Source organism: Capra hircus, chromosome 11, assembly GCF_001704415.2.
Source record: "Capra hircus breed San Clemente chromosome 11, ASM170441v1, whole genome shotgun sequence".
Classification (NCBI taxonomy): Eukaryota; Metazoa; Chordata; class Mammalia; order Artiodactyla; family Bovidae; genus Capra; species Capra hircus.
Genome location: NC_030818.1, coordinates 103,002,077 through 103,023,254, shown reverse-complemented (window position 1 = coordinate 103,023,254; position 21,178 = coordinate 103,002,077). Strand labels below are relative to the sequence as shown.

Genomic DNA, 21,178 nt, shown 5'->3' with positions numbered 1-21,178 from the left:
TAGCAATGTTACATCTAATCCATGAACTTGAATACCTTTCCATTTATTTAAATCTGTAGTTTCTTTCAAAGTTTTGCAGTTTTCAAAGTGTAAGTTTTATACTGAAGTGAAGTAAAGTGAAAGTTGGTCACTCATGTCCAACTCTTTGCAACTCTTTCCAATTCTCTAGACCAGAATACCAGAGCGGGTTCCTTTTCCCTTCTCCAGGGGATCTTTCCAACCCAGCGATTGAACCCAGGTCTCCCGCATTGCAGGTGGATTCTTTACCAGCTGAGCCACGAAGGAAGCCCAAGAATACTGGAGTGGGTAGCCTATCCCTTCTCCAGCGGATCTTCCTGACCTAGGAATTGAACCAGAGTCTCTTGCAGACTCTTCAGGCAGGCAGATTCTTTACCAACTGAGCTATGAGGGAAGTTTCATACTTCTTATATTGAATTTATTCTTAAATCATTTACGCTTTTGATATCATTATGTATGGCATTTCTTACTGAATTTCATTTTCAGATTGTTCACTGTAGATACATACAAATGCATTTGATTTTTTAGTCTATCCACCTTATATGCTGCAACCTTGCTGAACCTGCTTCTCAGTTCTGATAGTCTTTTGGTTGATTCCTTAGCATTGTCTTTGTAGAAGACCATGTTGTCTGTGAACTGAGATAGGTTTTCTTTCCTCTTTCTAACTATATGTCGGTCATTTCATCGTCTTGCCTGACGTCTCTCAGTTGGACGTGGAGCTTGCACCGTGTTGGCCTGCTTCCCTTGTTCTTATGTTGGGGGGGGGAGGATGCAGTGTTTCGCCTTGGGGTATGACGTCACCTTTAGGTTTTCCACGCGTGTCCTCCATCAGATGGAGTGCCCCCCTTCCTAGCTGGTTGAATATTTTTCAGGTGCTGAGTGTTTTCACGTGTTGTTTATCTCTGAAGAGTTTTCAGATGACAGACGTTAGAATTGTCTGACAGGGTTTCTTTTTGTTTTGTTTTTGGGTTGTTATTGGTTTCAATCTGTCACCGCAGTATTCCAGTATCACACATTCAGAACTAACATTGATTCCTGTTTGTCAGAATTCTGCAGTGTAGTTGGCTTTATCACTTTATGATTTTCGTGATCTTGGGTATCACGTAGAAGTGATGCTAGCTTCTCTGGTTGAAACAGTATATGGAGTTTAGGAAATTCAGAGTAACTGCTTCTCTCATGAAAAAACATCCAGATCATGAAAGTGAAATATGCACTGGATTTATAAATCAGGACAAAGACATCGTGTCGTCTTTTTAACCCATTATCAAAACAGTCTAATTTGCCCAGGATTCCCCTTGATTGCAGAAATTTGGGATATTACATGGAGATGCTTTTTGAGCTGTTGGTTTCTCTGAAAAGTGTCCCCTCCCCCTTACACGCTAGCCTCTTTAAAATATTAGAAGTTTCTTTATGTTCCAGGAACTTTGAAAACATTTGGCTTATAAAACTGCTCATTCTCTATTAGCAAGTAAGGATACAGCTCTTTAAGAGAGTCTGTAATTCTTGGATACCTTTCAGAGGTAGGAAAAAGTTCTGCCTTCAGTGTGAGGACAGGGCTTCCCTCGAGACTGGGGAGGCCACTGCTTCAGCCACAGAAGTAAACACTGTCCCCGGTGCAGAAAAGGGACATGGCCCAAACCACACATTAGGACACCGGCAGACTGAGGGGCTTTGCCAGCAACCCGCTCGACCTGCTTCTGCAGGTGAGTCCACCTGGGCACCTGTCACGTGTAGCTGTTTAAAGACGGTAGACAGGATCCTTGTACAGATTCTGACTTGCTTCACAGTATGTGGGATCCCCCTGGTTCAGGGATAGAACCCGTGTGTCCTGCATCAGCAGGCGAATTCTTTACCACCGAGCCACCAGGGAAGCCCAGGGGTATCTTTTCTATGGAGAAAAGTCTTTGAAATCTTTCCTGGACAAAAAAATGAACGAGTGTGCGCATAGCTGGGCACAGCCTGGGCGGAATGCAAGCAGGCGGGTGATTCTCCTGGACGGTGGGGATCCTTGTCCTGGGACAATCCCCTGGATGGCCCCTGTGATGGTGGAGGGTCAAGTATTTGACATTGTGCTTAATTTCCAAGCTTTTGATAATTCTCTGAACAGTCTGCCGTCCACCTGAAATTGATGTTCATGTGTCCCCGTGGGCTCGCCCCTCACCCGCTGCCTGCCCGTCACGGAGCTGGCACAGCCTCACCATCTGGCCTTTCCTGACTGGGTGGCATTGGGGCCAGGGGCTGGGGTGGTCTTACAGGAGCAGGTGCGGCAGGGACTCTGCCCTTCCCGCTACCTCCAGCCTCTCCTGCAGGCTGAGATGACGCCTCCATGGCCTGCCCACCCCCCATGAATGTCAGCCTCTTGCTCTGTAGGGCGGATAAGATCGAGGGAGGTGAGCTCCCAGTAGCTGGGGATGTCAGCTGCAGGCCCTTCTGTGGTCCCAGAGATGGGGGGGACACGTGGCCCGCTCCAGTTCCAGCTGCCCGCCCCCACCCCTGCAGCAGGAGGCCGCCTGGCCTCCGGCAGGATGTGAGCGTGGCTTCCAGGGCCATCGGGGGCAGGCGGGGCTGGGGCGGGGCCGAGCCACTGGGGCTGCTTCCTCCCCCTGGCCCCCAGGGGAGGGTCTGTCCCATCCCGGAACATGGTGGGACCGGTGGGCCTTGTCCCCACCGTGTGTCAGCTCAGAATGCACGGGGTGACCTCAGGCAGGGGGATCTGGGGATGTCTCTGTGTCTTTCTGCCTCTCTCACACTCATGCACACATACACACGAACACACATACATGTACTTACATGCATGCACACACATATCCACACATGCTTATGCACACATACATGTACCCACATGCGTGCACACACGCACACAACACAAACACATACGCACACTCGCTCACACACATGCATGTACTCACACGCACACAGGCACATACACACATGTGCACACATACAATCATGTACTTGCTTACACGTGTACTTGCATCACATACATGTGTTCACATATACGCACATTCACACACACACATGCGCACACGCACAGGCACATACCTCCCCATCCGCGGCTCCACTTCCACCTGTGCAGACCCCCAACCCCCAGTCTCTTGGCACCCACTGTGTCAGGATGCAGAGGGGGAGGCTCTGGTGAAGGGGTGGCTGGAGAGCGGACACCTGGCCACCTGGCCGGTGGAGCGAGCAGGGGAAGGGGCCCCAGAGGCCTGTGGGCTGGGAGGACAGGCCCCGGGGCTCCTGGGGGTCTGCAGAGGCTTGGTGCCCAGCTGTGCCTTTGATGTGTTTTCCTCAGGAGCCGTCTAGCCGTGTGTCCTGACAACTTTAGGCACAGATAAGCCGGTAAGCCTGCAGGACGACTCTCGACCTTGGAGGCCAGCAGGCCTGGGGCTCTCTGCCCCTCACCTCAGCCAGCCAGCTTGTCCTGGGGGCCTGGCCTCACCTCAGGGAGAGAACGTGCCGTCTTGACATGCTATCGGTAGTGACTGGTGATCTGCGTTCTCGGGTCATAAAGTCGGGTATTTGTATTTGTTGCCTTTATTTTTCGTAGAGGTAATTGCCTTTTGCAGCCCTGCCATGGGCCGTGGCCCGGGCCTGCAGCCCCAGGTGCGCTGGACTGCCCTCCTCACGCAGGATGTGCCTGCATCCCCGGAGCACTTTGGGGAGATCTGGTTTGTGGTTGAGATTCTCACGCTGGAGTAGGAGGAGCTGGAGCTGACTGTGTTCAGCTTTTATTTGCCCCCCAGGATTCTGACTGCATTATCCGTATTTCCTTTAATTTGTGGGATTTCTAGTAAATGGGCTTAAAAATAGGTCTGGGCATGATGCCAGGCAGATGCGGGCAGCAGGCGTCTCTGCGTCTCGCTAAAGGCAGTGGGGTAACCCCCGTGTCACCCGGGCCTGGGCGTCCTGCAGGCTCCTCGGGTGGCCTTCCCATCATGCTCCAGGATGGGCAGGGGTGCGCAGCCCGGGGCCTCGACTCCAGGCTGCCTTTTGGGGGCCCGGGACTGGGCTGAAGTTGTGCTGAGTGCCAGTCTGTCCCCTGGGGCTTCCCAGAAAGCTGGGGGCCAGGGTGAGGGGTGGGAGGCAGATGCCTGCCCTGATGGAGTCTGGGTCACCTGCCTCTGGCCCTGCTCCTCCTGGACTCCCCCGTCCAGGTGACCCTACTGTCCCAGTTGCAGAGACCCTGAGATCTGGTGTCAGGGCCACCCGTGGGGGTCCCGGACGCCCCTCTGGTGCCCACCCGTGGTGGCAGGGGCTGATAGGCTCTGAATGGCCCTGGGCATCTGCTCTGAAGCCCTGCTCTGCGTCTCCCGCAGATGGGACTAGGCCCAGGGGGCGGCCGTGGCGCTGTCCCCTCCAGCCCTGTCCCCACGCCCTTCCGTAGCTTGATGCTCTGCCTGTGATTCCCGGCTGCCCAGTTCCGTTCCCCTGAGCAGGCCTCGCCCGGGGCCGGGACACACAGACTGACTCCTCTGCCGCGGAGGCAGGTTCTTCTGTAGAGCTGGTAGGGTGTGGAGGCAGGGGGAGCCCGGGATTGAGGGGTCATGGGCCCTGTGTGGGGTGTGGGGCCAGGGGGCCTCAGGTGTGGGGGTGCAGGGAGGCTCGTTACCAGAACCCCTCAGTGGGGCAGGCTGGCCGGCCTTGGGGCAGGGCTGGGGGGGGTCCCTAAGGTGCCACGGGCATGTCCCCGGCCCCCCTCGCTGTCTCTCTGCTTTAGGGCCACGTGGGTGAGCCTGGCTCAGGAGTGGCCTGGGACGCCGCTGCCTAGCTCCAAGCCGGGGGCGGGCCAGGACCCCTGGTACCCCCGCAGCCACCCAGCCGGGAGGGTGGAGGTGGGGTGCATGCTCCGTGGCCCCCATCTCAGTGTAATTGCTGCCCCCCGCCCCCCGCCAGTGGCTGATTTAGTATTTCTGTGTCGGTCTGATTTACATTAGATTTTTAAGCATAATTAGAAATGCAGGGGAGCTTTGTGTCTTACCTCGACTATTTATGGCATGATATGCAGATGAAGAGAGCTATGAATATTAAAGACCGGAGTGTGTATGGAGGCGCTGTTGTTAATGAGCTGGGTGACCGGCCGGCCTGGCGTGCTTGCCCCCCACCCGCCCGCCACCCGCCACCCAGACCTGGCTGCTTCCAAGACCCCTGCCGGTCCTCCGAGGGGACGTCGAGGTGCTGTGGGGACCACGGGGGGCGGCCACAGCCTGAGGCCCGGCTCCCCATGCCAGGCAGCCCTTGCTCTCAGTCCGCCCCCAGCCCCCCGACCCTGCCCTGTGCCCTCGAGCCTGGGCACCTGGGGAGACCCTGCTTCAGCCCACAAGGGAGGAGAAGGTGCCGTCTGCAGGCGCAGAGCCGGCTTTCTAAGTTATTAAACGATGCCCGAGGGGGACACTCTTCAAGCTTATGGTATTTAAATTACAAATACGGGTGGGAGAGATTGTCAGCTCTGTTCTAAACACTGCTTCATTCTTCACAAGCCTTCTGGACCCGTCGGTGGCTAGTGAGCGCTAGGTGGGACACAGGCATCCAGGTGGGCTCCTGGCCAGGTGGCCCCTGTCCTCCTGCTGGGCGCCATTGCTGTTTCTTTAGGTTCACACCCTGTTTGTTTGGCTCCCGACCCCCGACCCGCACCAAGTCGAAATGTCCGGCGGAGGGTCAGAGGTTGGCCTGTTGGTGGCAGGAAGTCACCTTCCCACTGGCATGTAGGATGGAGCTGGGCCACCAGACCCCTATTTTGGACCCTGGTCAGAGCCCACCGCATAAGCCACCTGCTGTGTGGCGCAGGGCCCTGCAGCCCACCCAACGGTGCGTCCACCCCGTCCCTGCCTGGCCCCTGGGGTCCCACAGCCAGTGGGGCCGATGAGGCCCCGGCTGTGGGTGCCCAGTCCGGTGCCCTGGGCCCCCAGGGGGCTAGGGATCATTCTGGAGGGCCGGCCAACTGCGCCTGCTCCTCTCTCTGAGGGCCGGCCCTGCCTCCTGGGGCGGCAGGGGAAGGGCTGGGAAGCACATTTCTGAATTTGCGGATTCTGGCAGGCTGTCCTTCTCTGTTTGAGAAAAAAAAAGCTTCCAGGCAAACATTTGTTAGTGCAGTTAAAACCGGCTTTTATGCTTGATGCCGGTCCAGGCTGTGGTCTGGGCGGAGGCTGCCCAGGTGCCTGGCGGAACCCAGGAGGCCTCTCGCCTCTGCCTGTAGGGCTGGGGTGCGGTGACCTGGGGTGGGGGTGTGTTGGAGGTGGAGCCACAGCCAGGGACACACATGACCCTGAGGTTTTGGAGGCCTGTGCACCCCCTCCCCTGGGCACCGGGGACTCTCAGACTGCCAGGCACAGAGGCTGAGGTCAGAGTCTCTGCTCTGCAGCAGAGTCCTGGGGACCAGGGGCAAGTCCAGGCCTCAGTGCCGTCTCTGCCCAGCAGGGTCAGCCCCTTCCCACCCCTGCCCAATGACCTAAGTTGCCCAGGATGAGGGGTTTTGAAAGCAGGCAGCTGGTGGGTGGGTGATCAAGTGTAGCCCCGGCCGGAGGCCTGGGCAGGAAGGTCACCCTTTGAGTGCCCCGGCTTCCTCACCCACACCCACCTGGAGGAAATAGGGCTGGGAGCCGGAGCACACAGGTGGAGACCAGGGGGAGAGGCTCCTGGCAGCTGACACCCCACCCGGAGCTTTGCTGCCCTGCCCTGGCCCTTCCATTAGCAGCCCCGTGGCGGCCCAGCCCTGCCTGGGGAGGTGTTAAAAGTTTAATGCAAACCTGAGGCTCACACTGAGTGGGACCTCACCCACCTCTTGGGGGGCTGGCACGCCTGACTGGGCAGCCTTGCTTCACCCGGGCACCTGGGCCTCCCAAGGGTCAGCCCCCAGGCCGCTTCCCCCTTGCCCCTCTGAGAAGCAGAGCGTCAGTCAGGGACTGGAGCTGGAGTGTCAGAGAGCCGGCTAACTGGAGACTGGGCTACAACGGGGAAGCCAGGCCGTTGCTCCAATGGCAGCTGGCCAGGAGGAGCCCTCCCCTGCCCCCCACGCTCTCCTGTGGCCTCTGGGTGGAGACCTGAGTGTATTCCTGGGGCCCTGATGTGCCCACGTGTGTTCGTGCTGACTCAGGAGCCTGCCCGCCGCCCTGCAGGACAGACGTGGTCCTGGCGGACATGGCCACTGGGGCCTGGCCCTGACTCTACAGTGCCCTGCCTTCTGGTCGCCAGGCCGGCTGCCCCCCAACCCCCCGCCGAGGTCCTGAGGTGCAGGGCCTGGAGGCTGGGCAGTAGGGCTGCCAAGGGGATGGGCACTGGGCTGGGGGCCGGAGGTGCTCCTTTTACTGCTTCCAGAATGTTCCTGGCACACCTGCCCCCCCCTCCCCTGCAGTGGGTGCCTTTAATGGCTGTGCATTTGCCAAGGTCCAGACCTCTGATTAGATTGGTAAAATTAAATCCTGCAAAATAATTTTTATTTAATGTGATTTATCTCGCCTCCCTTTCCCTCACTGGTAGCAATCCTGCAGAAATGAAACGGTGCGTTCCTCTGCCGTGCCCCTGCTGCGGGAGGCTCTTTGGGATCTGGGGTGGGTGAACTCCGACACCCCCGCCCCTGGATACCCCTTCGGCCCCCGTGTGCGTGTGTGTCTGCACTCTTGGGGCCCGTACCCCCGTGTCCTTCTCTCGTCCATCTGGGGGCCACACTGCCTGCAGGGTGCCTGGTTGTGCTCTGGTGGATAAGCTGTCGTCCCAGGCCCAGCTCTCAGCCGAACCTGAGGGAGGGCTCACAGAAGAGAATCCCCCCCGCCCCCCACTTCTTCCTTGGGAGCTCTTGGGGTCTGTGTGGAATGGGACCGCCCCCCCAATACTGGCACAGCTGCATGGGCTGGACTCTGGCTCTGTGGTGTCAGCTGGGGTTTCCCAAAGCAAGTTCCATTCTGAAGGGCATTATGAGGGGGAGGGCTCCATGGTGCAGCAGCTTTGAGGGCGGCCGGGATGAGAGAAGTTAGGGGTCTCGGATGTTCCCTCCACGTCTTCAGAACCTTCTGTAAGTAGCCAGCCCAGGAGTCCTGCTGTAAAGGGAAGAGAAGAGGAGGGGAAGCTGAGGCACAGAAGGAAGAGGCAGTCACGTGCGGGTGGGAAGGGGAAGGCCGCCTGGGTCCCCCGCCTCTCTCTTCTCTGCCGCTGCCCGCAGGCTGGCCCTGGGCTCGTCCTGCTTTCTTGGCCTGGGTGTGTAAACCAAGCCTTTATTTTATTCTTTTCTCCTAAAGTTCAGCTTTGTTCTCGCTCTGGCCGAGGCTTCTAAGAAAGCAACCTGAAACCAGCTCTGGCTGGGCTGTCTGTCCCGGGCTGGGCGGCTGGGGCAGCCGCCTCACCCTCGCAGGTGGCCTGAGGACACGGCAACAGCAGGGCTGGCTGTCCCCGTCCCCAGGGACCAGGTGGCCTGTCACCTCACAGGGGAGAGCAGTGGCCCCTCTCTGGGCGAATGGTCTGGCCGCAGCCCCCGGGGGAGGCCCACGCAGCAGGGCTGGGGTGGCGGGGGCGGTGGGGGTGGTCCCAGCAGGGAGCGTCACCAGATGGATTTTACACATTGCTTGTGCCAGGCTCCAGCTGGGCACTTGCTAATAACGTTGTCTCCCTTGACCCTGCGGCCGCCTTAGGAGGGTGATCCACCCCTATCCCGGGTGGGCATCCTTTGCTAGATAGAGGCCACGGGACCTGCGTTCGAGGTGGCCTGGCCCATGGGGCAGTGCCCAGTGGAACCGGGACATGCTCTTGAAGGGGACAGCTCCGTAGGCTGCACCCCGGCCCCTGCTCTCAGCTGGGGATCTGGCTGCTCCCTGCCCAGCCCTGGGCAGTTGAGACCCTCTGGGGCTAGTGCCCACTGTGCCTCTGCAGCCTCTGCCCACCCCCGCCAGGCTAGGTCACCCCTCCCTTCTCACGGCACAAGAGCCCCATCTAGCTCAAGAGACCCCACCGTGGTCTTTGGGAGTCTCCCAGCAGTGGGTGCAGGGGGCCATGTGGGGGGCCCGTCCCCACTGCGGTGTGTGTTCCTGGGCAGCACAGCCCGTCCCTTACTTAGCCCTCCCTGGCCATTCCCAGCACGGGGTTAGATGCCCATCAGGTGTCGGGCAGACCCGCCCCAGCGTCACCAAGCTCCTGTGTGGCACCTGGAGGACTTCCCTGTGGAGGTGGCACCTGCAGGTGGCAGGGAGAGCTCGTGGAGGGCGTGCCTCTCTGCGCTTCCCTGCCCATCACGGGTCTTGCTGCTCTTTGACCTGAGTTTCCCCCTGTTGCCCCAGGTTGGCTCCCTCTGTGCCCAGTCTGCCCCGCTTTCTGTGGCTGGGTGGGTGCAGGGGGCTGTGCCTGCGACCCCTCACTTGAGGCCCCAGCCCTGTATCTTGGGGCCGGTGGACTTCACCTAGGCCCCAGCAAAGGGGGACCACCAGGAGGACACTGGGAGCCCAGTCCGGGGGCGCCTGGCGATGCTATGGGCAGGGGGACACGTGAGCGGAGGCGTGCAGACATGGGTGTCTGTGTGGACCCGCGATATGGCTGCGGCCCAGATGCAGAGGCCGCCAAGGGGGCTGACCGCGCGGGGAAGAAGGGTCCTCAATGCCTCGCCAGGATGCGGCTGCCCCACTTGAGCCTCGAGCTAGGGGAGGCGCGGCCGGACCCCGCTGTCCTCGGCCCACGTGGCCCCCAGGTCCCCAGAGCGCCGAGCGGGCGCCGTTTCTGTGAACAGTGCCCACATGGGCCTGCGTCGCCCTCACCCTGGAGTTGTCACAGGCCCCACACAGGATGCACAAAGCCGCCTCTGCGGCCGCTGCTCCCTGGGCGGGCTCCCCACACCTGGACTTCCTCCCGCTCTCCATTCGGCGGCTTTTCCTACGGTCTTTCTCCCTTGGAAGCCGAGCCCCATGGGGTGTGAATGGAGAGGCGCCAGATGGCCGTTTCCTTCTCTCCGGATGCCGCGGAGGGGACCATGCGGGATGCCGCCCTGATGGCCGTGATGCTGGGCGCTGCGGGGACCAGGCCTGCCTTGGCCGTCTCCCGTCTCAGCGCAGCCCCTGCCTGCAGGCGGCCGCCCCGTGGGTGGCAGGCCAGTGGTCTGCCCCTGGGCCCACGAATCCAGCCATGCGGCGGGGCGGGCTGGGGGGCACTGTCCTCTCTTTAGCAGGGCAGGCAGCGTGCCAGGCACAGGCTCAGCGGTCCGTGGACAGTGTGGGCCACACGGGTGACCTGCCGCCTCCCCGTGCCAAGTCCACCAGGGAGCAGGGCTGGTTCTTCAGGGGGCTCCTGCCTGCTGTGCATAGCGGGCCTGGCCCCAGCTGCCAGCACAAAGCTGCACCACTCTAAGAGCTGTCCTGGCCAAGGCGGCGGGAGTTGGGGTGCCGAGTGGCTCCCTGGGTGGGTGAGCGGGGTGGGGGTGTTGGGGCTGGACCATCACGGCTCCTGAGACCTCAGGAAGTGGGGAGGGGGGCACTGGGGGCGGGGCCCTGGGCCACCGCCTCCTCCTCCTGGCTCCTCTCTCTCTCCCCCCTTTCTGCTCGTTCCCTTCTTTCCCTCCCCTTCTGGGCTCCCCTCTCTCACCAGTTTCTGCTCTCTGTCTGTCGGACCCCCTGGCCTCCCTGCCCCCTTGCCCGCCCAGCCACCCCCCACCCCTCCCCAGGAGTCAGGCGGCTCTGCCAGCCCAGCAGACTGTTTGGAATAGTTTAAATGCTTTGACACTCTGGCTGTACTGGGTGGCAGGGTGGCAGTTTACTGGGTAATTCATATGCAAAACTGCACTATAAATTTCCAGGCTGTCTCAGTTGCCGTGGCACCACGAAGCGTCTCCCCGCGTACAGTACAGTATTTCTGCCATCTTTGTTTGCATTGCAGTGAGTCATCAAAAGTCTGTCTTGTACCAACACCCGGAGCCGTGCATTCCTCTGGCACCAGCACTCCACTGTTTTTTAAAGCCGGGGCTGGGAGCTGGCATTTACTTCGGCTCCCAAATCAAAGGCGGCTATTCATTCCCGAGAGCTGCCTGAATGTCCGTCTGCATCCGGCCTCTTCATTTGGATGCTGCGCGCTGCCCCGGAGAGCCGGGCTGGGTGCAGCTGAGCCGCGGCCCAGCCCCGCGCCGAGACTCGCGCCCCCCCGCCCCCCTCCTCCTCCTCCTCTCCCGGCTCCTCTCGCCCTCCCCACCCCAAGGGCTCCCGCTCCGTTTGCTGCATTCCCGGAGCAGCTGGTGGCTGCGGGCGGCCGGGCGTGCGGGCGAGCCTGCCCCTGCCAGGCTGAGTGGGCAGTGCTGGGGCCACGGCGGCAGCGGCCAAAGGTAGGTCTTCCCCGCCGCCGGTGCCACCGGCCGGGCCAGCAACTTCTCCGCAGCCGGGGGTGCGGGAGCGGGTGGGGGGGAGGTACTGCGGGCTCTCCCTGCTGCCCCCCCCAGCAGCCGCCCACCTGCCCAACTCCTGTCTCCGCGCTCCGCCCTCCTTCGCCGGATGCCCGCACTTTCCTCCCGCGGGACAGAGCGGCCCTTTGTACGGGCTCTGACTGCGCGGAGTTGGGCCGGCCCTTCTCCAGCCCATCGGGCCCGGGGGAGTCTGGCTCCAGACCCCGGGGGCTGGCAGCACACCCCTGGCGGCATCTGAGCCCTCGCTGGGCCCTCCTCTGTCTCCCCCAGGACCCCTCTAGTCACCTGGGCTGGGAGCGAGCCAGCAGGGATTGGCTGGCAGCAGGAACCGGCGGGGTGGGGGTGGGGGGCCCGGGAGGGCACGCAGGTGGGGCTGCGACAGGCTCCCAACTCCAGCACTGGCTGCCCCGATCCCCAGGCAACTCGGGTCGGGGGGAGCTGGGTCCCGGAGTCGGACTTGCAGCTCGGGTTGGGGAGTCCGCAGTCTCCTTTGCTCGGAGGGAAGCAGAGACGGCGGAGCGACTGAGTTCTCCCTGCCCCAGCTCCCTTCTCTGGGCGCCCCCCCACCCCTGTCCGCCTCTCCAGGGGGCTGAGGGGGGCTGCTTCTCACCCTGCAGGGGCAGGACGTCCCCCCCGACCCCCGGCGGGCTCTCTGCATGGCTGCTCTAAGAGAAAAGGAAAAGAGCAAACCGAAACCAAAGCCTCCGAGAGGAGCCCCCCCACCCCGCCGTGCTCTGGGTTCTGGCCCCTCCCTTTGCTGCTAACTTTCCTGGGAGAAGAGTTGTGCGGACAGACAGAGGCCCGCTGCCCCTGCCCTTGCCCCTCCGGCACTGTGGCTGGCCGGCCTGTCCTGTCCTTCTGTGTGCCGTCTTCTCTCTCCAGGCCTCTCCTCCTGGGCCCTGCCAGGACGGTGTGTCTCCGCACCTCAGGGGCCCTTGCGCTCTGCCCTGGGGTGGCATGGGGGCACCCACACAGACACCTGGCTGGGAACCCGGCTGGGGCTCCTGGGCGGTGCTGAGAGCTCTGCCAGGGTCCCGCTGCTGCTGGGTCTGCGGCCAGACCTGGTCTGGCGCGTCGTGGCTGGGGCAAGGCTGGGGTGCCCCGGAGCCGGGGACAGGGGAGGCGGGCGCTGGGGCAGAGCCGGGTGGCGTGGAGCGTGGCCCGACCACTGGACGTCCCGGGAGCCCGACCCTGACCCCCGCGTACACGCCCTGTCTCCCGCAGATGCGCCCCACCCGGCGGCTCCCCCGCTGAGAGTCTGAGGCCACCCCCTCGCCTCCCGCCATGTCGCAGATGCTGCACATCGAGATCCCCAACTTCGGGAACACGGTGCTCGGCTGCCTCAACGAGCAGCGTCTGCTGGGCCTCTACTGCGATGTGTCCATCGTGGTCAAGGGCCAGGCCTTCAAGGCCCACCGGGCCGTCCTGGCCGCCAGCAGCCTCTACTTCCGCGACCTGTTCAGCGGCAACAGCAAGAGCGCCTTTGAGCTGCCGGGCACAGTGCCGCCCGCCTGCTTCCAGCAGATCCTGTCCTTCTGCTACACGGGCAGGCTGACCATGGCGGCCAGCGAGCAGCTCGTGGTCATGTACACGGCCGGCTTCCTGCAGATCCAGCACATCGTGGAGCGCGGCACCGACCTCATGTTCAAGGTGAGCTCGCCCCACTGCGACTCGCAGACCACCATGATCGAGGACGCCAGCTCCGAGCCCCAGAGCCCCTGCAACCAGCTGCAGCCGGCCGCCGCGCCTCCCTACGTCGTGTCCCCCTCCGTGCCCATCCCGCTGCTGACCCGCGTCAAGCACGAAGCCCTGGAGCTGCCTCTGGCCGCCGGCCCGGGCCTGGCCGCCAAGCGCCCTCTGGAGACGGGGCCCCGGGATGGCGCAGCGGTGGCCGCCGGCCCGGCAGTGGCCGCAGGCACGGCCCCTCTCAAGCTGCCCCGCGTCTCCTACTACGGGGTGCCCAGCCTGGCCACCCTCATCCCCAGCATCCAGCAGGCGCCGTACTCCCAGGGGGAGCGGACCAGCCCCGGGGCCAGCAGCCTGCCCACCACGGACAGCCCCACCTCCTACCACAACGAGGAGGATGAGGAGGACGACGAGGCCTACGACACCATGGTGGAGGAGCAGTACGGCCAGATGTACATCAAGGCCACGGGCAGCTATGCAGGTAACGCGTGGCGGGCCTGGCCCCCACCACCACTGTGGCCTCCCGCCCACGGGCATGGCCGGGGCCCTCCAGGCACCTCTCGTGTGGGCACTGAGGCTGACGAGGGCTTACCCGTGGCCTCACAGCCTGGCGGGGAGACGGGCACGTCCCAGGGCTGGGACACCTCAGGGCGGCCACTGTGCCCGAGGCGTGCAGGGGTCAGTCCCGGCTTAGACCGGACGAGCTGGCGGGAGCTGACCCTGAAGCACCAGCAGGAATTGGGTCCCTCTTGCAAGGCCTTAGCTGAGGACTTTGTATAAAGTCGACCCTGGGTGGGATGGGAGGCCCTGAAAAAGTTTAGCTACAGCGGAGCACCTGGGCCAGGACCCGGGCTCTCTCTGGACAGGTGAAAAAGACTCTGGGCCTTGGTAGACCAGGGACCTGCCCGAGGGCACCATACAGCCCTGGCTGGCCCCTCGCCTGATTGAGGCCTCAGTGGCCCTGTCAGTGAGGTTGCCCCCTCGGATCCATCTCTGTCACCTTTGACCTCCGCCCTTTGCCCCTCCCACGTGCTTTCGCCTCGAGGCTAGAGTGTCCTCGGAGCCTCGCAGTCTTGGCCAGCACCCCGGGGCAGGTCAGGAAGTGCCTCCTGAGTGCAACGAGTGCCTCCCCGCTCTTGTCTTGGAAGGACTCCCGCCTTTGGGATCATAAAGCCAGCACACCCTAACTTGAGACTCCTGGTGCTGCCTGTAAACTCCTCACGGACCCCGGAGAGGGTTCAGGGTTCGTGGGTGGAGGGCCCCAACATCGAGGCCCTGGTGTGTCCCCCTCTGCCTTCCGCGTTCCCCGAAGACCGGCTGTGTGCCTGGCCCGCCGCCTGGCCTGATTTGCATGCGGGGCCCGAGTCCAGTGACTGGCTGGCCGGAAGCTTGGTGCCAGTGGGGAGGCACCTCCCAGAGCTGGGCCCAGGGGCACTTCGGAGACTCTCTCCTCTCCTGAGACTGCCCGTGCCCTCACGCCCTGATGGGGCCAATGCTGTCCGCTTCCCCTCTTCCCCGCCTGCCGCCTCCCACTCCTCCACCTCCAGGCAGGCGCAGGTCCGTCAGTCCTGGGGGAATGGGGACGGGGAGCCAGGAGCACCGGCCAACTCAGGCCCTTGGGACAGCCGGTCCCTAGCGGCCGAGGACAGGGTGGCTGGGTCTCGGCTCTGGTCTGGCCCACCTGGGCCCCTCCCAGGGTCTCTTTCAGAGCTTCAGGGGTGGCGGTGCCCTGGACAGCTCCCGTGGGCTCGGGTGTCGTCTTCCCTGGAGCGCAGTACTTTATTTGAACACGTTTTTGTCACGCATGTGTGAGTTCTGCAGGATGCCAGCACACAGACCGCCTCTATCTGGACAGGGCTTTCCTCTTCGTGGTGGAGGGAAGGGCTTGGTGTTCCTGACCCCAGGAAACCCACAAGCTCAGGTGTGGGTCAGGCCTGGGCAGCTCCCTCTGCCCACTCCCGCCCCAGCAGCCCCCAGGCGGTGCCTCCCAAGCCCCTTCCCTGGGATGTGCAGCCTCTAAGGACCAACACACACACACACACACACACACACACACACACACACGCGCCAGCAGCAGGACAGGGCTCAGCGGAGGGGTCAGGGCCGAACCTGCTGAGGGCCCAGGGGCGGGGTTGCCCGCCTATGGTCCTTGGAGGTGCGATGCCAAACCAACAAGGGCCCTGGTACATGCCTCCCCAGGGTCTTCCCTGCTCAGCCCGCCCTGCTCTGCAGCCTCAGGCATTGACGAGTCGGAGACGGGGAGAGATGGGGCAGGGTGCTGAGGCTGGTGCTGGTGTGCGGGCAGGGCAGTAGCTCGTCTGGGGGCACCTGCTGCTCTGGGTGCACAAGCCTGGCCATCTCCTGTGATCTGGGATTTTCTGAGAGGCCAAGGGACAGTGGCCGTGGACAGCCCGGGGAGGGCTTGGGAGACCGAGCTGCCCCACAGCCTTGACTGTGCCTGGGCCCTCTCCCCAGCCCCTCTTCCCCTGAGACCACATGCCGAGTCCTCCGGGGCGGGCACGGCTCAGCAAGTCCTGCATGCTTGTGTCCCGCGGTCCCTGGATCCCCTTACCCCACGCCCCTGGGGTGTTGGAGGCAGACGGGGTGGTGATGGCAAGCTGGGAGACTGGAGGGACAGTGGGCCTGGGAGCGGCCCTGCCTCCAGCTGACCTGCGAGGCTCCGGTCTGGGTGTTCTCCTCGGTGAGCCCATAAGTGGGGCAGGGAGGGGAGGGTGTGATTTCTTGGTTAAAATCTAGGTTATCGGCAGTGACGTGGCTGGCATTGCTGGGTGCCAGGTGTGCTGGGAAGAGGGTTGTGGGGCCGGGCAGGCGGAGAGGGCCCATCCCCAGTGGCGGGCTGCTCCTTGGGTGCTGGCTCCCCGGACCCCAGGCCCCCACTGCGCACTGGCTGAATCTGGGCGGGTGACGTCCTCACACTCTCCACGGGCCGCTCGATAGCCAGGTGCCCCTCTCCTGGCACCCGGACAAAGGCAGGGCAGGGCTCCAAGCTGGTGGAATCTGGAGTGTTTGAAGGTGGACTTCTGGAGCTTTTGGGCTCTCTGGAGTCCCTTCTTCTTGGCCAAGGGAGAGGGTGGCCTGAGTGACCTTCAGGGGTCTTCTTACCAGCACCCTACGTGCCGGGCCGTGAAGGAGCCAGAGACCAAAGCCCCAGCCTCATTCCCTGAAGAGCTGCTGGCAGCCCCTCCTCGCTGGGCCCCTGCTTTTAGAAATCGAGGAATGGACCGTTACAGATGAGCAAGTGCATCTCAGTTCTCCAACAGCCCCCTCTGGGTTACTGTTCCCAGCCCGTGTGTCTCCTCCATTCCGGGCAGGTCCGGCAGTGCCATCTATCAGGGAGATGCCCTGGTTGATTCATCCACATCCCCGTCGGACACGGAGGGGTCGGGGGATGAGCCACAGAGTGGGGACCCACGCCGCCCCGGGCCCCTCCCCTGTTCTCTGTGGTCTGACCACCTTCTGGCCTGCAGGCCTGCCCTGCCCTCACTGTGCAGGTGTTGGGTCAGCAGGCAGGTGTGCTCCCTGTGGGCATCTGAGACCTGGGCGCCTGGGTATTTACACACCAACCACATACTTCCATGTTAATCCTTTCCCGGGCAGGGACCGCCTCAGGGTATCCTGCGGATGCGCGTGGACGCTGCTGGTGGCCCAGTGTGGCTCTGCTCCTCCTCTGAGTCTGCCCGCCGTCCCCACGCCTGGACGCAGGGTGGACTTGGCGGTGCTCAGGAGCGGGTGCTGGCACGCGGCTCCACATCTGTCCCCAGGTTCCGCCCACTCCGATCAGAGGCTGCACGTGGTGTCTGCGTGCAAGAGGACCGAGTCCTGCCCTGGCCCTGCCCCTGCCCGGCATGACCTGTGAGGTCAGTGTGGCCGCTGACCCATCTTACGGCTGGGGGGCCAAGCCTGCGATATCCACCCCTCTGCACAGCGGGGCGTCTCTCCAGCAGGCCCCCGGGGTGCCTGGCAATCACTGCTCCCACCCACAACTCAGAGCCCACGGGAGCTCGCTTGGGGGTCCTGCTGAGAAGGGAGAAGATGGGGTTGGTTCTGCAGGCCCCCTGCCGACCCCCCACACTGCCTTCTGGCCTGGGGGCAGGGGTATCACCCCACGAGAGTGCAGCAAAAACCCCGGCTTGTCTAGGGTGGGGGGCCCTGCCTGGGTCGGGGGGTCCTCTCTCTTTGGAGGTAGCATCCTGGCAGCTCAGATGAGAGGGGGCCCAGCACCAGGGGTCTGTCCTGTTGTGTGCCCCAAAGGCTGCCCCGAGGGCCAGCCAGCACCCCCGGTGTCATCTGAGACTGGCCCCTGAGGGCCTCCAGGGGTGGCCTCCCCGGCCCCCTGCAGTGTCCCATTTAACCCTCACCACCCAATGCCCTGAGATTTCTTCTTAAGCCAGTTTTATTGAAGTGTGACTTACATACCCCAGTGACACGGGTATGAGATGTACCCATTTGAGACCAGCTGTAGGGCCGTTAGCACAGAGAGGACGTGTCTGTCACTCTGGGGACACTCACACCTCTTTGTGGGTACCGCCCCCCCGCCAGCTGCAGGCAGCCTGGGATCTGTTTTCTGTCCTCTGGGGATGTTTGTCCGTCACCTAAACCGTCAGGCTGTCCGCACTCCAGTCTAGCTGTAGCATCAGCAGAGAGACTCTGAGACTCGCCTGTGCTGGGGGGCAGTTCTGCCTTACCCTTCCCACCTTCTGCTTATGTAAGTGTTTACGTGGAATGAAACGTGCCCGTTTCGAGTGTACAGGTGATGAGGTTGGTCACTGTGATTCGGCAAGCAGCACAGTCAAGTTTACGCGACAGTTTGCTCCCCTCAAAGTTGTCCCGGATCGCCCCTACCCCAGCCCGGCCAGCACACACCAGCTTCCGGTCACCGTCGCTGCTGCGCAAGGGGGGCTGCACAGAACGGCATCTCTTGCTCTTGCCTTCTTTCGCTTACTGTGTCTTGAGGTCCATTCATCCCTGTGGTTCTGAGCGAGGGTGCTTGGGCCTCGTAGCCACTGGGTCGCTCTCCCGTGCCGTGGACCTGCCACCAGCGCTGGCTGAGCGTGGCTCTTGCCATCGCGCTGCCGTGGACGTCCTTGTATAAGTGGGACTACGCTTTTGTCCGTCTGTTGAAGTGGTTGGGTTTTCGCATTAACTTATTGATGTGGTGTATTGCATCAGTTAATTTTTAAATGTTGAGCCACCCTTGTATTCCGGGGATAAACCCCACTTGGTCATTATGTGTTATCGTTTTGTCTATTGCTGTGTTTAATTTGCTAGTATTTTCGTAAGGAATTTTGCATTTATGAAGGCTAATTATCCGCAGTCTGCCTGCGGTGTCTTTGCTGGTTTTGTAGGACGATACACTAATGTCCTTTCTCGTTTATTTTCTGTAAGAGTTTAAGGTTGATGTTGTTTCTGTCCTAAGCGTTCTTTCACCAGTGAACGCACTTGGGCCTGCAGTTTTCATACTCAGTTGGTAAAGAATCTGCCTGCTATGCAGGAGACCCTGCTTTGATTGCTGGGTTGGGAAGACCCCCTGGAGAAGGGAAAGGCCACCCACTCCAGTATTCTGGCCTGAAGAATTCCATGGACAGTCCATGGGGTGGCAGAGTCAGACACGACTGATCCACCTTCACTTTCACTTCACTTCTGTTAGTTGAGGTATAGAACTATTCAGATTTCTCTTTCATCCCCTTCAAGCCACGGTAATTTGTATCTTTCATGGAACTTATCCATTTCTGATCTATGTAAATATTAAAATAGCCACGCCAGACCTCTCAGGTTTAGTCTTGCTGTTGGCTCTTTCCGTCTTTTTACTGTTAATCTGTTGTTCAGGCGTTACGTCACATCCGACTCTTTTGAGACCCCATGGAATGCAGCACTCCAGGCTTCGCTTTCCTTCACTATCTCAGTAACTCAGTGAGACTATGAACCATGCTGTGCAGGACCACCCAAGACGGACGGGTCATGGTGGAGAGTTCTGACACAGTGTGGTCCGCTGGAGAAGAGAATGGCAAACCGTTTCTGTATTCTTGCCTTGAGGGCCCCATGAACAGTATGAGAAGGCAGAAAGATACGACACTGTTAGTCTAGCTGTGTCTTTCTCATTTCATGTAGGTAGCACGTGGTGGTGGTGATGGTTCTTCAGTCACTAAGTCGTGTCTGGCTGCGACCCCGTGTACACCAGCCCTTCCTGTCCTTCATTATCTCCCAGAGTTTGCTCAAACTCATGTCTGTTGGTCAGTGATGCTATTTAACCGTCTCATCCTCTGTTACCCTCTTCTCCTCTTGCCTTCAATCTTTCCCAGAATCAGGATCTTTTCCAGTGAGTCGGTTCTTCACATCCGGTGACCAAAGTATTGGAACTTCAGCATCAGTCCTTCCAATAAATATTCAAGGTTGATTTCCTTTAGGATTGACTGGTTTGATCTTACAGTCCAAGGGACTCTCAAGAGTCTTCTTCAACATCACAGTTCAAAAGCATCAATTCTTTGGTGCTCAGCTTTCTTTATAGTCCAGCTTTCACATCTATACATGACTACTAGAAAAACCATAGCTTTGACTAGATGGACCTTTATCAGCAAAGTAATGTCTCTGCTTTTTAATATGCTGTCTAGATTTGTGATAGCTTTTCTTCCAAGGAGCAAGCGTCTTTTAATTTCATGGCTGCAATCACCATCTGCAGTGATTTTGGAGCCAAGAAAATAAAATCTGCCGCTGCTTCCTCTTTTCCCCCTTCTATTTGCCATGAAGTGATGGGACTGGATGGATGTGAGAGCTGGACTGTGAAGAAAGCTGAGCGCCGAAGAATTGATGCTTTTGAACTGTGGTGTTGGAGAAGACTCTTGAGAGTCCAAGGATATCCAACCAGTCCATTCTAAAGGAGATCAGCCCTGAGTGTTCTTTGGAAGGACTGATGCTAAAGCTGAAACTCCAGTACTTTGGCCACCTCATGCGAAGAGTTGACTCATTGGAAAAGACTCTGATGCTGGGAGGGATAGAGGGCAGGAGGAGAAGGGGATGACAGAGGATGAGATGGCTGGATGGCATCACCGACTCGATAGACATGAGTTTGGGTGAACTCCGGGAGTTGGTGATGGACAGGGAGGCCTGGCGTGCTGCAGTTCATGGGGTTGCAAAGAGTCAGACACGACTGAGCAACTGAACTGAACTGAATTGAATGGGACTGGATGGCATCATTTTAGTTTTTTTAATGTTGAGTTTCAAGCCAGCTTTTTCACTCTCCTCTTTCATCCTCATCAAGAGGCTCTTTAGTTCCTCTTTACTTTCTGCCATTAGAGTGGTACCATCTGCATATCTGAGGTTGTTGATATTTCTCCTGGCAGTCTGGATTCCAGCTAGTGATTCACCTAGCCCAGTTATTTCGCATGATATACAAGTGCATGGTTGAGATCTGCTTTTTTATCCAGTCTTAGCATCTTTTATTGGGAGTCTTTAGACCATTTACATTTAATGTAATTTTCAAGGGGGTTAAGGTCAGATCTGTTATCTCATTAGTCTTTTATTAGCCATGTTTTCTTTTTCCCTCTTTTCACCACTTCCTGATTGAATTTTCCCAGAGTTCCTCTTTAGCTCTACCGATAGGTGCCGTCACCTTCCACTCCCACCGTGCTTTTTTTGTCTAGAGCTGCTGCACAAATCTCTGACTTATCCCATCAGCCTTCTCAGGTCTATTGCCCCCTCCCATGGGGATACAATGGCAATTCACAACTCAGACTGTCCGTGCGTTTTTACCTGCTCTAGTTCTTTGCGAAATTGTAAAATATTTTACTTCTTCGTAGGCTGCTTTGAATCTTATCTTGTGCTCAGTCATGTCTGACTCTTTGCTGCCTTTTGGACTGTAGCCTGCCAGGCCCCTCTGTCCATGGGATTTTTCAGGTAAGAGTACTGAAGTGGGTTGCCATGCCCTCCTCCAGGGGATCTTCCCGACCCAAGAATCGAACCCTAGTCTCCTGCGTCTCCTGTACTGCGGGCGGATTCTTCACCTGCTGAGCCATCAGGGAAGCTTTATTAACGTTACTGTTTTTACTTGAAACAACCAGCTGTGTGTTTTCTACTTTTAGTCACACTCACAGTTTA

The 21,178-nt window shown here is 60.0% G+C and overlaps 1 protein-coding gene across 2 annotated transcripts in view; it reads left to right on the top strand.

Annotated features, from left to right (window-relative positions):
• NACC2 (NACC family member 2) overlaps positions 1-21,178 on the top strand; it is an 81,125-nt gene that overhangs the window by 29,599 nt on the left and 30,348 nt on the right. Inside the window, exons 1-2 of one of the 2 annotated variants that reach the window (XM_018056081.1) lie at positions 10,789-11,302; positions 12,605-13,547. In XM_018056081.1, the coding sequence (XP_017911570.1) occupies positions 12,665-13,547 (883 nt within the window). In that variant the 5' untranslated portion in view covers positions 10,789-11,302; positions 12,605-12,664. Of the gene's footprint in view, positions 1-10,788; positions 11,303-12,604; positions 13,548-21,178 lie in introns of those variants that run through there. The other variant, XM_018056079.1, reaches the window with a different exon arrangement.